At 40.8% G+C, this 12,838-nt stretch overlaps 1 protein-coding gene across 1 annotated transcript; it reads left to right on the top strand.

The window, feature by feature from the left end:
* Positions 1–5,293: 5,293 nt before the first annotated feature.
* Positions 5,294–8,040, top strand: LOC103404640 (receptor-like protein kinase FERONIA). The gene has a single exon (XM_008343568.4). The coding sequence runs from the start codon at positions 5,377–5,379 to the stop codon at positions 7,882–7,884; it is 2,508 nt and encodes an 835-aa protein (XP_008341790.3). The 5' UTR covers positions 5,294–5,376; the 3' UTR covers positions 7,885–8,040.
* The last annotated feature ends 4,798 nt before the right edge of the window (positions 8,041–12,838 follow it).

Here is a 12,838-nt window from a genome sequence, read left to right as displayed (position 1 = left end):
TGTGTGTCAACCTCTGTGCTTCGTGGCAAGGTAAACTAGCAAACATGCCCAACCTTTACTCACATTCGAGAAAACACTCCCAACAAGATTGCTTGCTCCAAAATCGAAGAGGCACCGCCCTCCGAATCTCGAGAGCCAGACTCCCAACATGATTACTTTCTCAAAATTCGAAGAGACACCGCTCTCCGAATCTCGAGAGCCAGACCCCCAGCATGATGGCTTTCTTAAAAATCGAATAGGCGCTCGTTTTCTCAAAAGCTGGGCTGCTCAGAGACCACGAGGGCCAATCTCAGAAATCGAAGAGGCACCTACTTTTCCAGCCTTGTCAGCACCTGTCACACGCATACTCAGCTTTGCGGAAATTATGGGCATTCTGTCGAAGACTTCTGGTGAAGTAAAAAGCACATGAATCTTACTGTTCAATCACCCACTTCCCACACGCAACAATAGCTCATGGGTACCACAGATAACTTTGCCAAAGTTCTCTGCCAAAGTTGAGCACGTGAAGCTTGCAGCTCCCACTACATCGCTCTGACCAAGAAGGGTAAAAGAATAGCAAAGAAACAGCACTAACAAAGTTTAGACACAAACTTTGAAGGTCTAGCTACCATATTATTACCCACAAGGGTAAAGGAACAGTACCACTGCTGGATAATTGGAAAGTCCCTGTGTCAACCTCTGTGCTTCGTGGCAAGGTAGACTAGCAAACATGCCCAACCTTTACTCACATTTGAGAAAACACTCCCAACAAGATCGCTTGCTCCAAAATCCACCGTCCTCCGAATCTCGAGGGCCAGACTCCCAACATGACTACTTTCTCAAAAATCGAAGAGGGTAAAGGAACAGTACCATTGCTGGATAATTGGAAAGTCCTTGTGTGTCAACCTCTGTGCTTTGTGGCAAGGTAGACTAGCAAACATGCCCAACCTTTACTCACATTCGAGAAAACACTCCTAACAAGATTGCTTGCTCCAAAATCGAAGAGGCACCGCCCTCCGAATCTCGAGCGCCAGACTCCCAACATGATTACTTTCTCAAAAATCGAAGAGACACCGCTCTCCGAATCTCGAGAGCCAGACCCCCAGCATGATTGCTTTCTCAAAAATCGAAGAGGCATCATTCTCCGAATCTCGAGAGCCAGATCCTCGATAGGATTGCTTGTTCGAAAACCGAAGAGGCACCATTTTCCCAACTTCAAGAGCCGGATCTCCTTGGATAAAGCTTGTCTGTAATCCTCACACGCAACATCAACTTTCCAGATACCACAAACCACTTTTTCAAAGTGCTATGACCAAGCAGGGTAAAGGAATAGCATTACTACTTGTTGTTAGGGAGACTCCTATATATGTCGACCTCCATCCCCAACGGACAGGCAGACCTGCAAAAATGCTCAACCCTTCCTCATATCTGAGAGGGCACTCCCAACGAAGCCTTTCGAAATACTCAGCTTTCTTCCCCCTGATAATACCTCTGCAAACAAGCTATACTAGAGCAAGAATATCCCATATCATCAGGGTTAAAAGCAAGAGTATCCCATATCATGCTTTTTCCCTGTCTTTTCCTTTGGCCTTGTTCTTACCTGCAAGACAAGGAGAAAGAGAGCAATCAGTCAGCACTTGGAATCAAGCTTCTAGCCAGGAACTGACTGCCTGGAACCCCTTACCTGATTACTTACCTGGCATTGCTCTCGAGTACTCATCTTCAACATCTTATGCTCCCAGGGAAGATACCGCATCTGCCTGAGGAACAAATAGGGCAAGTGAGAATGATACAAGGAAGCATGTGGAGACAAACGTAACAGCACACGTGCCGATACATCCATTACTCTGTCAAAAGCAAAAGTATCCCATATCAGCAGGGTCGAACATACTCTAGATTTGATGGACTTGTTTTGACCCTCAAATTCTTCAGTCGGCCTTATACTCTGGAGGAAACCAGAAAACCCTCCAGCTCAGTTCAAGAATAAGCCTGTGGAAAGTTACTTCTTCAAAGGCAAAAGTATCCCATATCATCTCTTCTCATTTTTCTTCTCTTTATCCTTCATGCTGCCTGCAAGATAAGGAGAATGTGAACAATCAGCCGAAGCTCTGATTGCTTACCTTGTCTGTCACCTCTTTCAGCAGATCCCTTAGCTCGGCGACTTGGGGACTCCTACTACATGGTTTGTATCGCGCTTGACCAAGCCTGAAACTACAAGTAAGCCTCAAGTGAAATTGATACATTACCTTATGCATCTCCACCAGTTAAAAATACCACCCCTGGATGGAGGAATAGTACTTCCAGAGAAGATGTCACATCTACCTATGAGACAGATAAGGCAAGTCAAGACGATACCACACTCCGATACTTAGAAGCTTCGTGATTACGAGATCATTCTCCCACAATATTTCCTAATGTCATTTGTACTAGATCATTCACTTGTACTCACTAAAGGAGAGCTTGAACCTATGTACTTGTGTAAACCCTTCACGATTAATGAGAACTCCTCTATTCCGTGAACGTAGCCAATCTGGGTGAATCACGTACATCTTGTGTTTGCTTTCCTATCTCTATCCATTTATATACTTATCCACACTAATGACCGGAGCAATCTAGCGAAGATCACAAAAAGCGACCGTTTTCGCTACCTAGGATCTATCTTGCAAGAGAACGGAGAATTAGATTGGAGATCTCAACCATAGAATACAAGCTGGTTGGATGAAGTGTAAGAGTGCATCCGGAGTGTTGTGCGACCGTCGTAGGCCACGGAAGCTCAAGGGAAAATTTTATAGGACGGCAATAGGGCCAGCGATGTTGTATGGCACAGAATGTTGGGCGGTGAAGCATCAACACGTACACAAAATGGGTGTAGCGGGGATGAGGATGCTTCGTGGGATGTGTGGGCACACGAGAAAGGATAAGATTGGGAATGAGGATATCCGAGGTAAAGTAGGAGTAGCCGAAATTGAAGGAAAGATGAGAGAAAATCGGTTCCGGTGATTTGGACATGTGCAAAGAAGGCCTACTGACGCTCCGATTCGAAGATGTGACTACGGGACAGAGGTTCAGGGCCGAAGGGGTAGAGGAAGACCTAGGAAAACTTTGGAAGAGACTCTAAGAAAAGACTTAGAGTACTTGGATCTAACGGAGGACATGACACAAAACCGAGCGCAATGGCGTTCTAGGATTCATATAGCCGACCCCACTTAGTGGGAAAAGGCTTTGTTGTTGTTGTTGTTGTATATATATTAATATAAATGTTTAAATGAGTATCCGTGATTCCCGCAGATAATAACCATAACCATTTATTTAAATTTTACAAATAAATAGTTATATTCATAACCATTTATTTGTTTAAACGATTATTCATAATCGTAATCGTAAATTTTAAATAGACCGGTAACCATAACTATACCCGTAAATATTTTGTTCATTCCTACTCTTGGGTGGAACTCTCAGTCTTGTAATCAAACTTTTGGTTCTTGTGGAAAAAACTCATTTTCACAGAAAGTAAACTTGGTCTTTTCCTTCTCGATCTTTCATCCAAAATCTAGCATATCTTCTTCCGGTGGGCCCCTCCTTCAAACTGTGCTCCGCACGATACGAGAGGTTTGGTTTCATTGGATAAGCAACCAAACTGTTAAACGGTTATGCAAATAAAAAATGGTAAATAGGACAAAAATGAGTAAACGGTACGCAGTTATAGTTAAATGAGTACCTTGTTATGAGTATGGTTAACGGTATATAGACGGTTATAGATATTGGTATAACTGTTTATGCAATTACTTAACTAGTAAACGATTATGGGGGTATGAGATTAAACGGTTATGATAAAAATTGCGGTTACTCGCCCACTATAACAGTTGTCTATCCCTAATTGTGGTTTATAAAAAAATTTAAAATTATTTTATTGTTAATTTATTAATATTTAATTAATTTTTTAATCCAATTAAGCGGTGGACTCTGCGCACGACATGTCAAGCAAATTGATGAAAAATTTAATAGAAGTTTGACATTGCAACGAATTGATAACTTGATATATAACACTTTTTTTAAAAGGACAACGAGTGACAAGTCACAGTTATCCACTCATTCTGGGAGTTGGAAAGTGATATATAACATTTCAATGATTAAAAAAAATTAGATATGCAGCACAGTGATTTAAAATTGAGATAGTAAAATATAATGGGGTTTTTGAACATTAATCCTTGCAAAAGATTAAAATTTAAAAAAAAAATCTGGTGCTAAATTACTTATTCAATTTAATCCCTTAAAGTGTACTTTTATCAAAATTTATATTCAATTTTTGTTATTTAATGTGTATTTTTATTTAATCTCTCCACATTGAATTTTAATTTTATTAATATGCACATAGTTAGTTCTTTAATTATAAATGAACATAAATGAGAAAATATTAAAAGAAATTTGTGATACAAAAATATATAAATATATAAGTGTACAAAAATGACTGTGCGGAAATATATAAAATTGACTTTTTAGTACCGAAATATTTGTACCTACATGATTGTATCGAAATATATTATAATGAACCTAAATATATGTACCGAAATGTATTATATTGAATTAATGTACCTAAATGTTAATACCGAAATGTATGTACCGAAATATAGTATATTGAATGAATGTACCTAAAAGTCAGTACTCAAATGTGTGTACCAAAATGTACGTACTGAAATGCATTATATTAAATTAATGTACCTATATGTTTGTATCAATGGATATACAGAAATATTCAAATGTATTAATGTACCTAAATGAAGAACATACAAAATTGTTATCGGAATATATATTATAAAAAAATAAGTTGCCTAAATGTAGACAATAAAATATATTATGCTGAATGAAATAAAAATTAAATTTAAATGTAATTAATACATTAAAATAAAAATAAAAGATAAATAAAACATCAAAATATAACTAATAAATGAGATGATTAAATGTACTAGGGACTAAAATTGGATTTTAATTTTACACAAAATTATAATCTAAAACCCATCTTTTTTAAGAATTAAAATGAAGTTCTCTAAAATATAATTTATTCATAATATAATGTAGCTAGAACTTTCTAGCTCATTTACTCCACCAACATAATGTGCTATAATTCGCCAGCGTATGCATAAATCTTTCTTTGTGCCTTCATCATGGGCTGGACCTATAACAACAATACGTCGGGTGCGTGGAGGAAAAATTATGGAAACGCTCCCGGTCATTCTTCAGGGCACGGATTATTATTATTTTTTTTTTTCACACAAAGACTTTGTATAGACTTGTAGCTAAGCAAGATATTTAAACGGCCTCGTCAAGAGCCTCCAAATTCCAGTGAGAAAATTAGTTAAACAGGCAACACCTCACCCTTTCTATGTTTTTCTTACAATCATGAACAACCCCATCAGCAAACACCCTATTAAAACTCTCACTCCTCTTCTCCTTCCCCTTTTTCTCCGCATGATATCCATACACATGGCCGGGGCCTTACCGCCCTACGTTCCGTCTGACCAAATCAGCCTTCAATGTGGCTCTGCCGGTCCCAAATTCGACCAAGACTCCCGATATTGGGGTGGAGATATCCGCTCAATTTTTTTTCCATTCGAGCACCAAGCAGCTCGTAACAATTCCGTAGTCAAAGATTCACCTCTCTCTTCTTATTCCGCGCCTTACAGCTCAGCGAGGCTTTCCCGCTTTAAATTTACCTACACATTTCCACTCTCTGCCGGCCCAGTGTTCATCCGCTTGTATTTCTACCCAGCTACTTACGCCCCCAACTTCAACCGATCCCAAGCCCTCTTCTCAGTCCAAGCCGGTGGCTTTACCCTTCTCCACGACTTCAACGCTTCAGCCACGGCTGATGCTTCTGGCTTGGCTACTATATACAAAGAGTTCTGCCTCCACACTGAGTCAGGACATAATTTGAATATCACGTTCACTCCAAGCAACGCAAGCCCAGATGCCTACGCGTTTATCAATGGGATCGAAATTATCTCCATGCCCCCATATCTTTACTACACTTCACCCCAGAGCCCGGATGGGGTTGCTCATGTAGGCAGTGAAAACACTACTCGCATCGACAACAACACTGCTCTGGAGATGGTGTACCGAATCAATATCGGTGGCGAAAGGTGGATCTCTTCTGATCAGGACACTGGTATGTACCGCAATTGGGAAGACGAGTCCAACTACCTAGACGATTTAAGTAGGAAGTATAGTATTTTACAGCAAAACAGTAGCATTCAGCTTAACTTTTCTAAAATACCAGAGTACTCTGCTCCGAAAGAAGTTTACCAAACCGGCCGCTCAAAGGACACGAGCGCCGGCCTCTCAATGGACCCGAACGAGACCATACGCAACAGCTACAATCTCACCTGGAAATTCCCTGTGGATTCAATGTTTGCTTACTTGGTTAGGCTTCATTTTTGTGAGTTTCTAAGTTACGTTACGAATCTCGGAGACCGGGTATTTCACATCTACATCGACAATCAATCCGCTGAGAAAATGGCGGATATAATCAAGTGGAGTGGTGGAAATGGAAGACCAGTGTACAGAGACTACGTTGTGTTCATGTCGGGGAACCCTGCAATCCCGAAGAAAGTTAATCTCTTTCTTGAACTGCAAGATTCCTGGAATGGGGCAATCTTGAACGGACTCGAAATGTTCAAACTCAGTGAAAATCGGAGTCTCGCCAGACCAAGCCCGAACCCACCTTCTATAGCCCCAGCAAAGGGGACACCATCAAAACCTACCAGATCAAGAACTCCTTTGCTTGCCCCGGTTGTCGGTGTAGCTTGCGGAATACTTGGACTCTCTGTCCTTGGGTTCTTGGTTTTTAGGCGGCGGAGGAAAGTCAAGGGCACTGCCTCAGATGGGTCATCATCTTTACCAACACATTTGTGTCGTTACTTTTCACTGACGGAGATCAAAGCCGCCACCCAAAACTTCAGCCAGAGTTTCATTGTTGGTGTAGGCGGCTTCGGTCACGTGTACAAAGGGCATATCGACGGCGGGGCCACTCCCGTTGCTATCAAACGGCTGAAACCCGAGTCATCGCAAGGAGCCCGCGAGTTCAAGACGGAAATCGAGCTGCTCTCACAACTTAGACACCGTTATTTGGTGTCTCTCATTGGGTATTGTACTGATAAAAATGAGATGATTTTGGTGTACGATTACATGGCACGTGGGCCCCTCGCTGATCACCTCTACCACACTGACAACCCACCTCTCTCCTGGGGACAACGGCTCCAAATTTGCATTGGCGCCGCGCGAGGCTTGAGCTACCTTCACAGCGATGCGCAGGGCACTATCATCCACCGTGATGTGAAGAGCACAAACATTTTATTGGATGAGAAATGGGTGGCCAAGGTTTCGGATTTCGGATTGTCGAAAGTGGGCACGGCCACCATGTCCAAGACCCACATCAGCACGGCCGTGAAAGGTAGCTTCGGGTATCTAGACCCAGAATATTACCGACGTCAACAACTGACGGTGAAGTCCGATGTGTACTCATTCGGTGTAGTGTTGTGCGCAAGACCAGCTGTGGTGCATGCAACGGAGACGAGGCAAATGAACTTGGCTGAGTGGACCAAGAGCTGTCATCGTGACGGGGAACTTGATCAAATCATCGATCCGAACATGAAGGGTAAGATTGAAACCGAGTGTTTGAACAAGTATGTGGAAATTGCTATGAGTTGCATCAATGACTGTGGGATGGAAAGGCCGTCAATGAACGACGTTGTGAGGGGGCTTGAGTTTGCATTGCAACTACATCAGAACTGCGGTGAAAGGAACAACGAGGATGCCTTTGCTAGCGTTCCAGGTTGCGCTACTAATGAATCCGTTCAACACATATCTGAGACGATCTTCTCAGAGATCAACGATCCGAATGGAAGATGATGAGCAACATTAGGAGTAATCTAGCTAGACCTAAGACTTAAGGGCTATGGGTAAGCCTGACCATGATATGAGTATGTTTTTTTCTTATCTATTGTGTTTGAACCCAATTGAATGCTGAATCACTTGCAGTGCCTGCCATTGCTTTATATTGCAGAACTATTTCTACAAACAAACTGCACTTACGACTACACAATTGCGGGAGAAACTTAAAAGTGCTTCTAGATAGAAGCGTTTTCTAAACAAGCACATGCCCAGTGCTTCTCCAAAAAGCACTCCCAACCTTTTTTCCCAGAAACACACTGATTTTAGTAAAACCTTGTGCATTTTTAATAAAAGCACTTGTCAACAAAAGTGCTTACAAAAACAGTTTCATACGATCCCCAATTTGGCTGGAATATGCTCCATTACAATTTCCGGACAAGAGAATTTTCCTGTTAAACGCAACAGAAGTTACTACTGATATAAGCAGTAAATCAGCATTTCGCAAGAGTACAATGTTATACCATTTGTAACCAACACGAGACTATTTTCCTGTCAAAATTTTCAAAACATTTGATCCAATTCCAAAATAACGGGGAATCAATAACACTTGTTCGTTCAAACTCTCGTAAGTCAATCAAGCACCTACATGAAGATCCGTAAGTTTCTAACGAATAACTAAGCCTTGCACTGCCTGTGATCCATCGTCAGCTATCCTGTTAGCTCGAATGGTGCTGATAACGTTTGCAATATTACCCTGACAATGAGAAACTCTGTCAATATATGATTACATAATGAATGGATAATGCAATACAAAGAGTGGTTTGTTATACGGTAGCAATGAATCGGTTCTTAGTGGGCAGTTAATAATGAAAAAGCGGCTGAAGTTACTTACCCTCCAAGTTGCTAACTTTGTTCTTAGTGTAAGCCATTGTTCTTCCCCAAAAACCCTCTCAGTACAGCGGCTGCAGATGAAAGGCCAATTCAGTTGAAGAACAAAGAAGCCTAAAAGAATGAATAAACAACTACATGCATCTTTGTGCGCACGCAGAAGGTACGAAACACAAACTAACCTCACAATCACCACTTCATTCATCTGGTCCATTTTACAGTCCATCAACTTGGCAGTTATTGCCTTTACCACCCAAAGTTCAACTGCGTCATCATTAATCTGCCAAAAAGAAGTGCATAAGCATAATTAACCATGATGTCAGATTTAAACTTCTAGAACCGGAAAGGTAAGCCAACCTAACCTGAAGCGTATCTCTGATAGCACCGTAAGGATGTTGGATTATGTGGCCAAGTGGCCATATACTTTAGAATAAACAAACCAAAAGTGGACAACATCCTTCCTTGTTTTGGGGAGGAAAACATGGAACTTGTCTAAAGGTTTTTTGTTCTTTGGTCCATGTGAGAAGTCACGGAGGACTTAATGAATTTTAGCAGCAATTGCTGCTTTTGGTTGTAATGAGAAGAAAGACAGTCGGATAGAAGAATAGAAAACAGAGAGCAGAAAAAATTGGGGAGCCGAAGAGAAGAGAGGGAGAGAAAGAAGGTACTGCTGCAGTACCATTTTCAGAGAGGAGTTGTTGTTCCTTTCATTGGATAGTTCTCACTCCATCAAAGTGTTATTGTTGTAATAGCTTTGAGCTTTGTATAGAGAAGAAATTAATCACTATATTTCTTTCTCTATTTGTTTCTTTAGAGTGTGAGAGTTATTGGGTGTATTGGGTTATTTGGGTTGTGAGATTGCCAACACTTTGTAAACTCCCATTTGATTGATAGTGGATTATTGGGTGAGCTCCTACTGCTCCGAGGACGTACTCCAGTTACACTGACTGTTGAGGAACCTCGTTAAAATCTTGGTGTCTTTTATATTTTGTTCTTGCATTTTCATTTGATAAATTTCCTGTGGATTAGCTTGAGTTGGTTCCATAAAAGGTTTTGGTGCTATCCTAGCACAACAATTGGTATCAGAGCACTGGTTGCTCTTGGGTACTGTCTAGTTGCCAAAGATGTCAGACGGGCAAGATGAGAATCCTTTTGGAAGCACCTCCGGGTTTGCAAGAACTACGGTGCAAAATGCAAAGTTCGAAGTGGAAAAGTTTGATGGCACAAACAACTTCGGGATGTGGCAATGTGAGGTCAAAGATGTGTTGGCTCAACAAGATCTACTTGCCGCTTTGGGAGAGAAGCCGGAAGCTATGTCGAAGCCGGAATGGGAGAAATTAAATTTGTGGGCTTGCTCTTCAATTCGGTTGTGCCTTGCAAAAACTCAGAAGTATTTTGTGATGCGGGAGACGGTAGCAAGTGTGTTGTGGCAAAAATTGGAAGACAAGTATATGACGAAGAGTGCAGAGAACCGGCTACACTTGAAGAAAAAGCTCTACCGCTTCCAATTCAAAGAAGGTACAAAAATGATTAGACACCTTGATGCTTTTAATAAGTTGATTGCCGACTTGTTAAATTTAGATGAGGATATTAAGGATGAAGATAAGGCCTTAATATTGTTGAATTCCTTGCCGGACTCTTATGAGCATTTTGTTACCACTATTATGCATGGTAAAGAAACTGTGAAATTTGAAGATGTGTCAAATGCCTTGATGAATTATGAAATGAGGCATAGAGATAAAAATCATGATAGTACCTCTGAAGCTTTATTTGTTAGAGGTAGATCATCGGAGAGGAGGTCATCTTCTAGTAGGAAAAAATCACAGTCTCGACCTAGAGGAAACTCTAAAGGTAGAAAACCTTTGGAAAGGGATGAATGTGCCTTTTTTCGTAATAAGGGCCATTGGAAGAAAGATTGTCCTAAGTTGAAGGCCAAGGGTAAAGAAAGTTCTGAAGCTAATGTTGCTGAAGTTGAAACAGATTTTTCTGATTTTGCTTAACCACTACCTCATCATTTGATTGTGTCACTAAATGGGTGTTGGATACGGGTTGTACTCATCATATGACTCCTCACAAGGATTGGTTTTCAAGCTTGAAAGAGTTTGATGGTGGCGTTGTGTTCATGGGAGATGACAATCCTTGCACAACAAAAGGGATTGGTACAGTTCGTTTGAAGTTGCATGATGGCATGGTTAAAGAGTTGACAGGTGTTCGGTATGTACCGAATTTGAAGAAAAATCTTATTTCTTTGGGTACTTTGGAATCCAAGGGTTTCAGGTTTCATTCAGATGGACAGACATTGAAAGTTACTTATGGTGCACTTGTTGTGATGAAAGCTCCTAGATGTGGCCATTTGTATTTATTGCAGGGAAGCACTGTGACAGGTGAAGCATCTGTAGTCTCTGAAAATATTGGCACATCTGATTCAGATACTACTAGATTGTGGCATATGAGATTAGGCCATGCTGGTGAGAAAGCTCTACAAGGGCTTGTGAAACAAGGTCTTCTAAAAGGTGCCACGACTTGTAAGCTTGATTTCTGTGAGCATTGTGTCTTGGGAAAGCAAACTAGAGTGAAGTTTGGTACTGCTGTACATCAGACGAAGGGCATTCTTGATTATGTGCATTCGGATGTTTGGGGTCCTACAAAGACTCCCTCTTTGAGTGGTAGACATTGGTTCGTGACCTTTGTTGATGATTATTCAAGAAGGTCTTGGGTCTACACTATGAAGCACAAGAGTGAGGTGTTAAGCATTTTCTTGGGTTGGAAGAAAATGGTTGAGAACCAGACTGGGAGAAAGATTAAGATTTTGAGATCGGATAATGATGGTGAATACACATCCGATCCTTTCTTTAAAGTTTGCAAAGAATAAGGAATTGTGAGACATTTCAGTGTTCGGGGAACTCCACAACAAAATGGAGTTGCAGAAAGATTGAATCGAACCTTGCTTGAGAAGGTTAGATGTATGTTGTCTCAGTCGGGTTTAAGCAAGTCATTTTGGGCAGAAGCAGTTAATTATGCATGTCACATCATCAACCGGTTACCCTCAGCTGCTATTCAGGGTAAGACACCAATGGAGGTATGGACTGGAAAACCTTCTTCTGATTATGATCATATTCGTATTTTTGGTTCACCTGCTTATTTTCATGTAACTGAAAATAAACTTGATCCTAGAGCCAAAAAGGCTATCTTTCTTGGTTTTAGTAGTGGTGTAAAAGGTTACAGGTTGTGGTGTCCAGAGATGAAGAAACTTGTAATCAGTAGAGATGTGACATTTGATGAAGAAAGTATGTTCAAAGACTCTGAGAAGAATGTGAAAGATGTCCAACAGGTGGAGCTTGAGAAAGTTGCCTCTGGTACTTCAAATCCTATTTCCGCTGATGTCGAAGCCACTACAAGTGAAGAAGTTGGAGACCATGAGGATGTTGAAGAAGTTGAACTTGAAGATTCTATTCAAGTTGAAGATGAAGTTTCACCTCAAGAGTCTATTGCCAAGAATAGAGGAAAGAGACAAATTACCAAGCCAGCTCGGTATAGTGACTATGTTTCTTTTGCTCTTCCTATTATCACTGATGAGATTCCATCTAATTTTGAGGAAGCTATTGTGAGTGAAGAGAAGAATAGGTGGTGCAATGCCATGGGTGATGAGATGAATTCTCTCTTGAAGAACAAGACTTGGGAGTTAGCTAAATTGCCTAAGGGCAAGAAAGCTATCGGTTGCAAATGGGTGTATGCTAAGAAGGAAGATGCTGATGAGAAAAGCAATGTGAGATTTAAAGCAAGATTAGTTGCTAAAGGGTATGCACAAAAGGAGGGCATTGACTACAATGAAATCTTTTCTCCGGTTGTGAAACACTCCTCAATTCGCATTATGTTAGCTTTTGTTGCACAGTATGATCTTGAGTTTGTGCAACTTGATGTGAAGACGGCTTTCCTACATGGTGATTTGAATGAAGAGATTTATATGTGTCAACCGGATGGGTATGTAGTGAAAGGGAAGGAGAATTTGTTTTGCAAATTGAAGAAATCACTATATGGCTTGAAGCAATCTCCAAGAAAATGGTATTTGAGGTTTGATAAATTT

This window comes from Malus domestica, chromosome 17 (genome assembly GCF_042453785.1).
Source record: "Malus domestica chromosome 17, GDT2T_hap1".
Lineage (NCBI taxonomy): Eukaryota > Viridiplantae > Streptophyta > Magnoliopsida > Rosales > Rosaceae > Malus > Malus domestica.
This window is presented reverse-complemented; position numbering and strand designations above follow the sequence as displayed.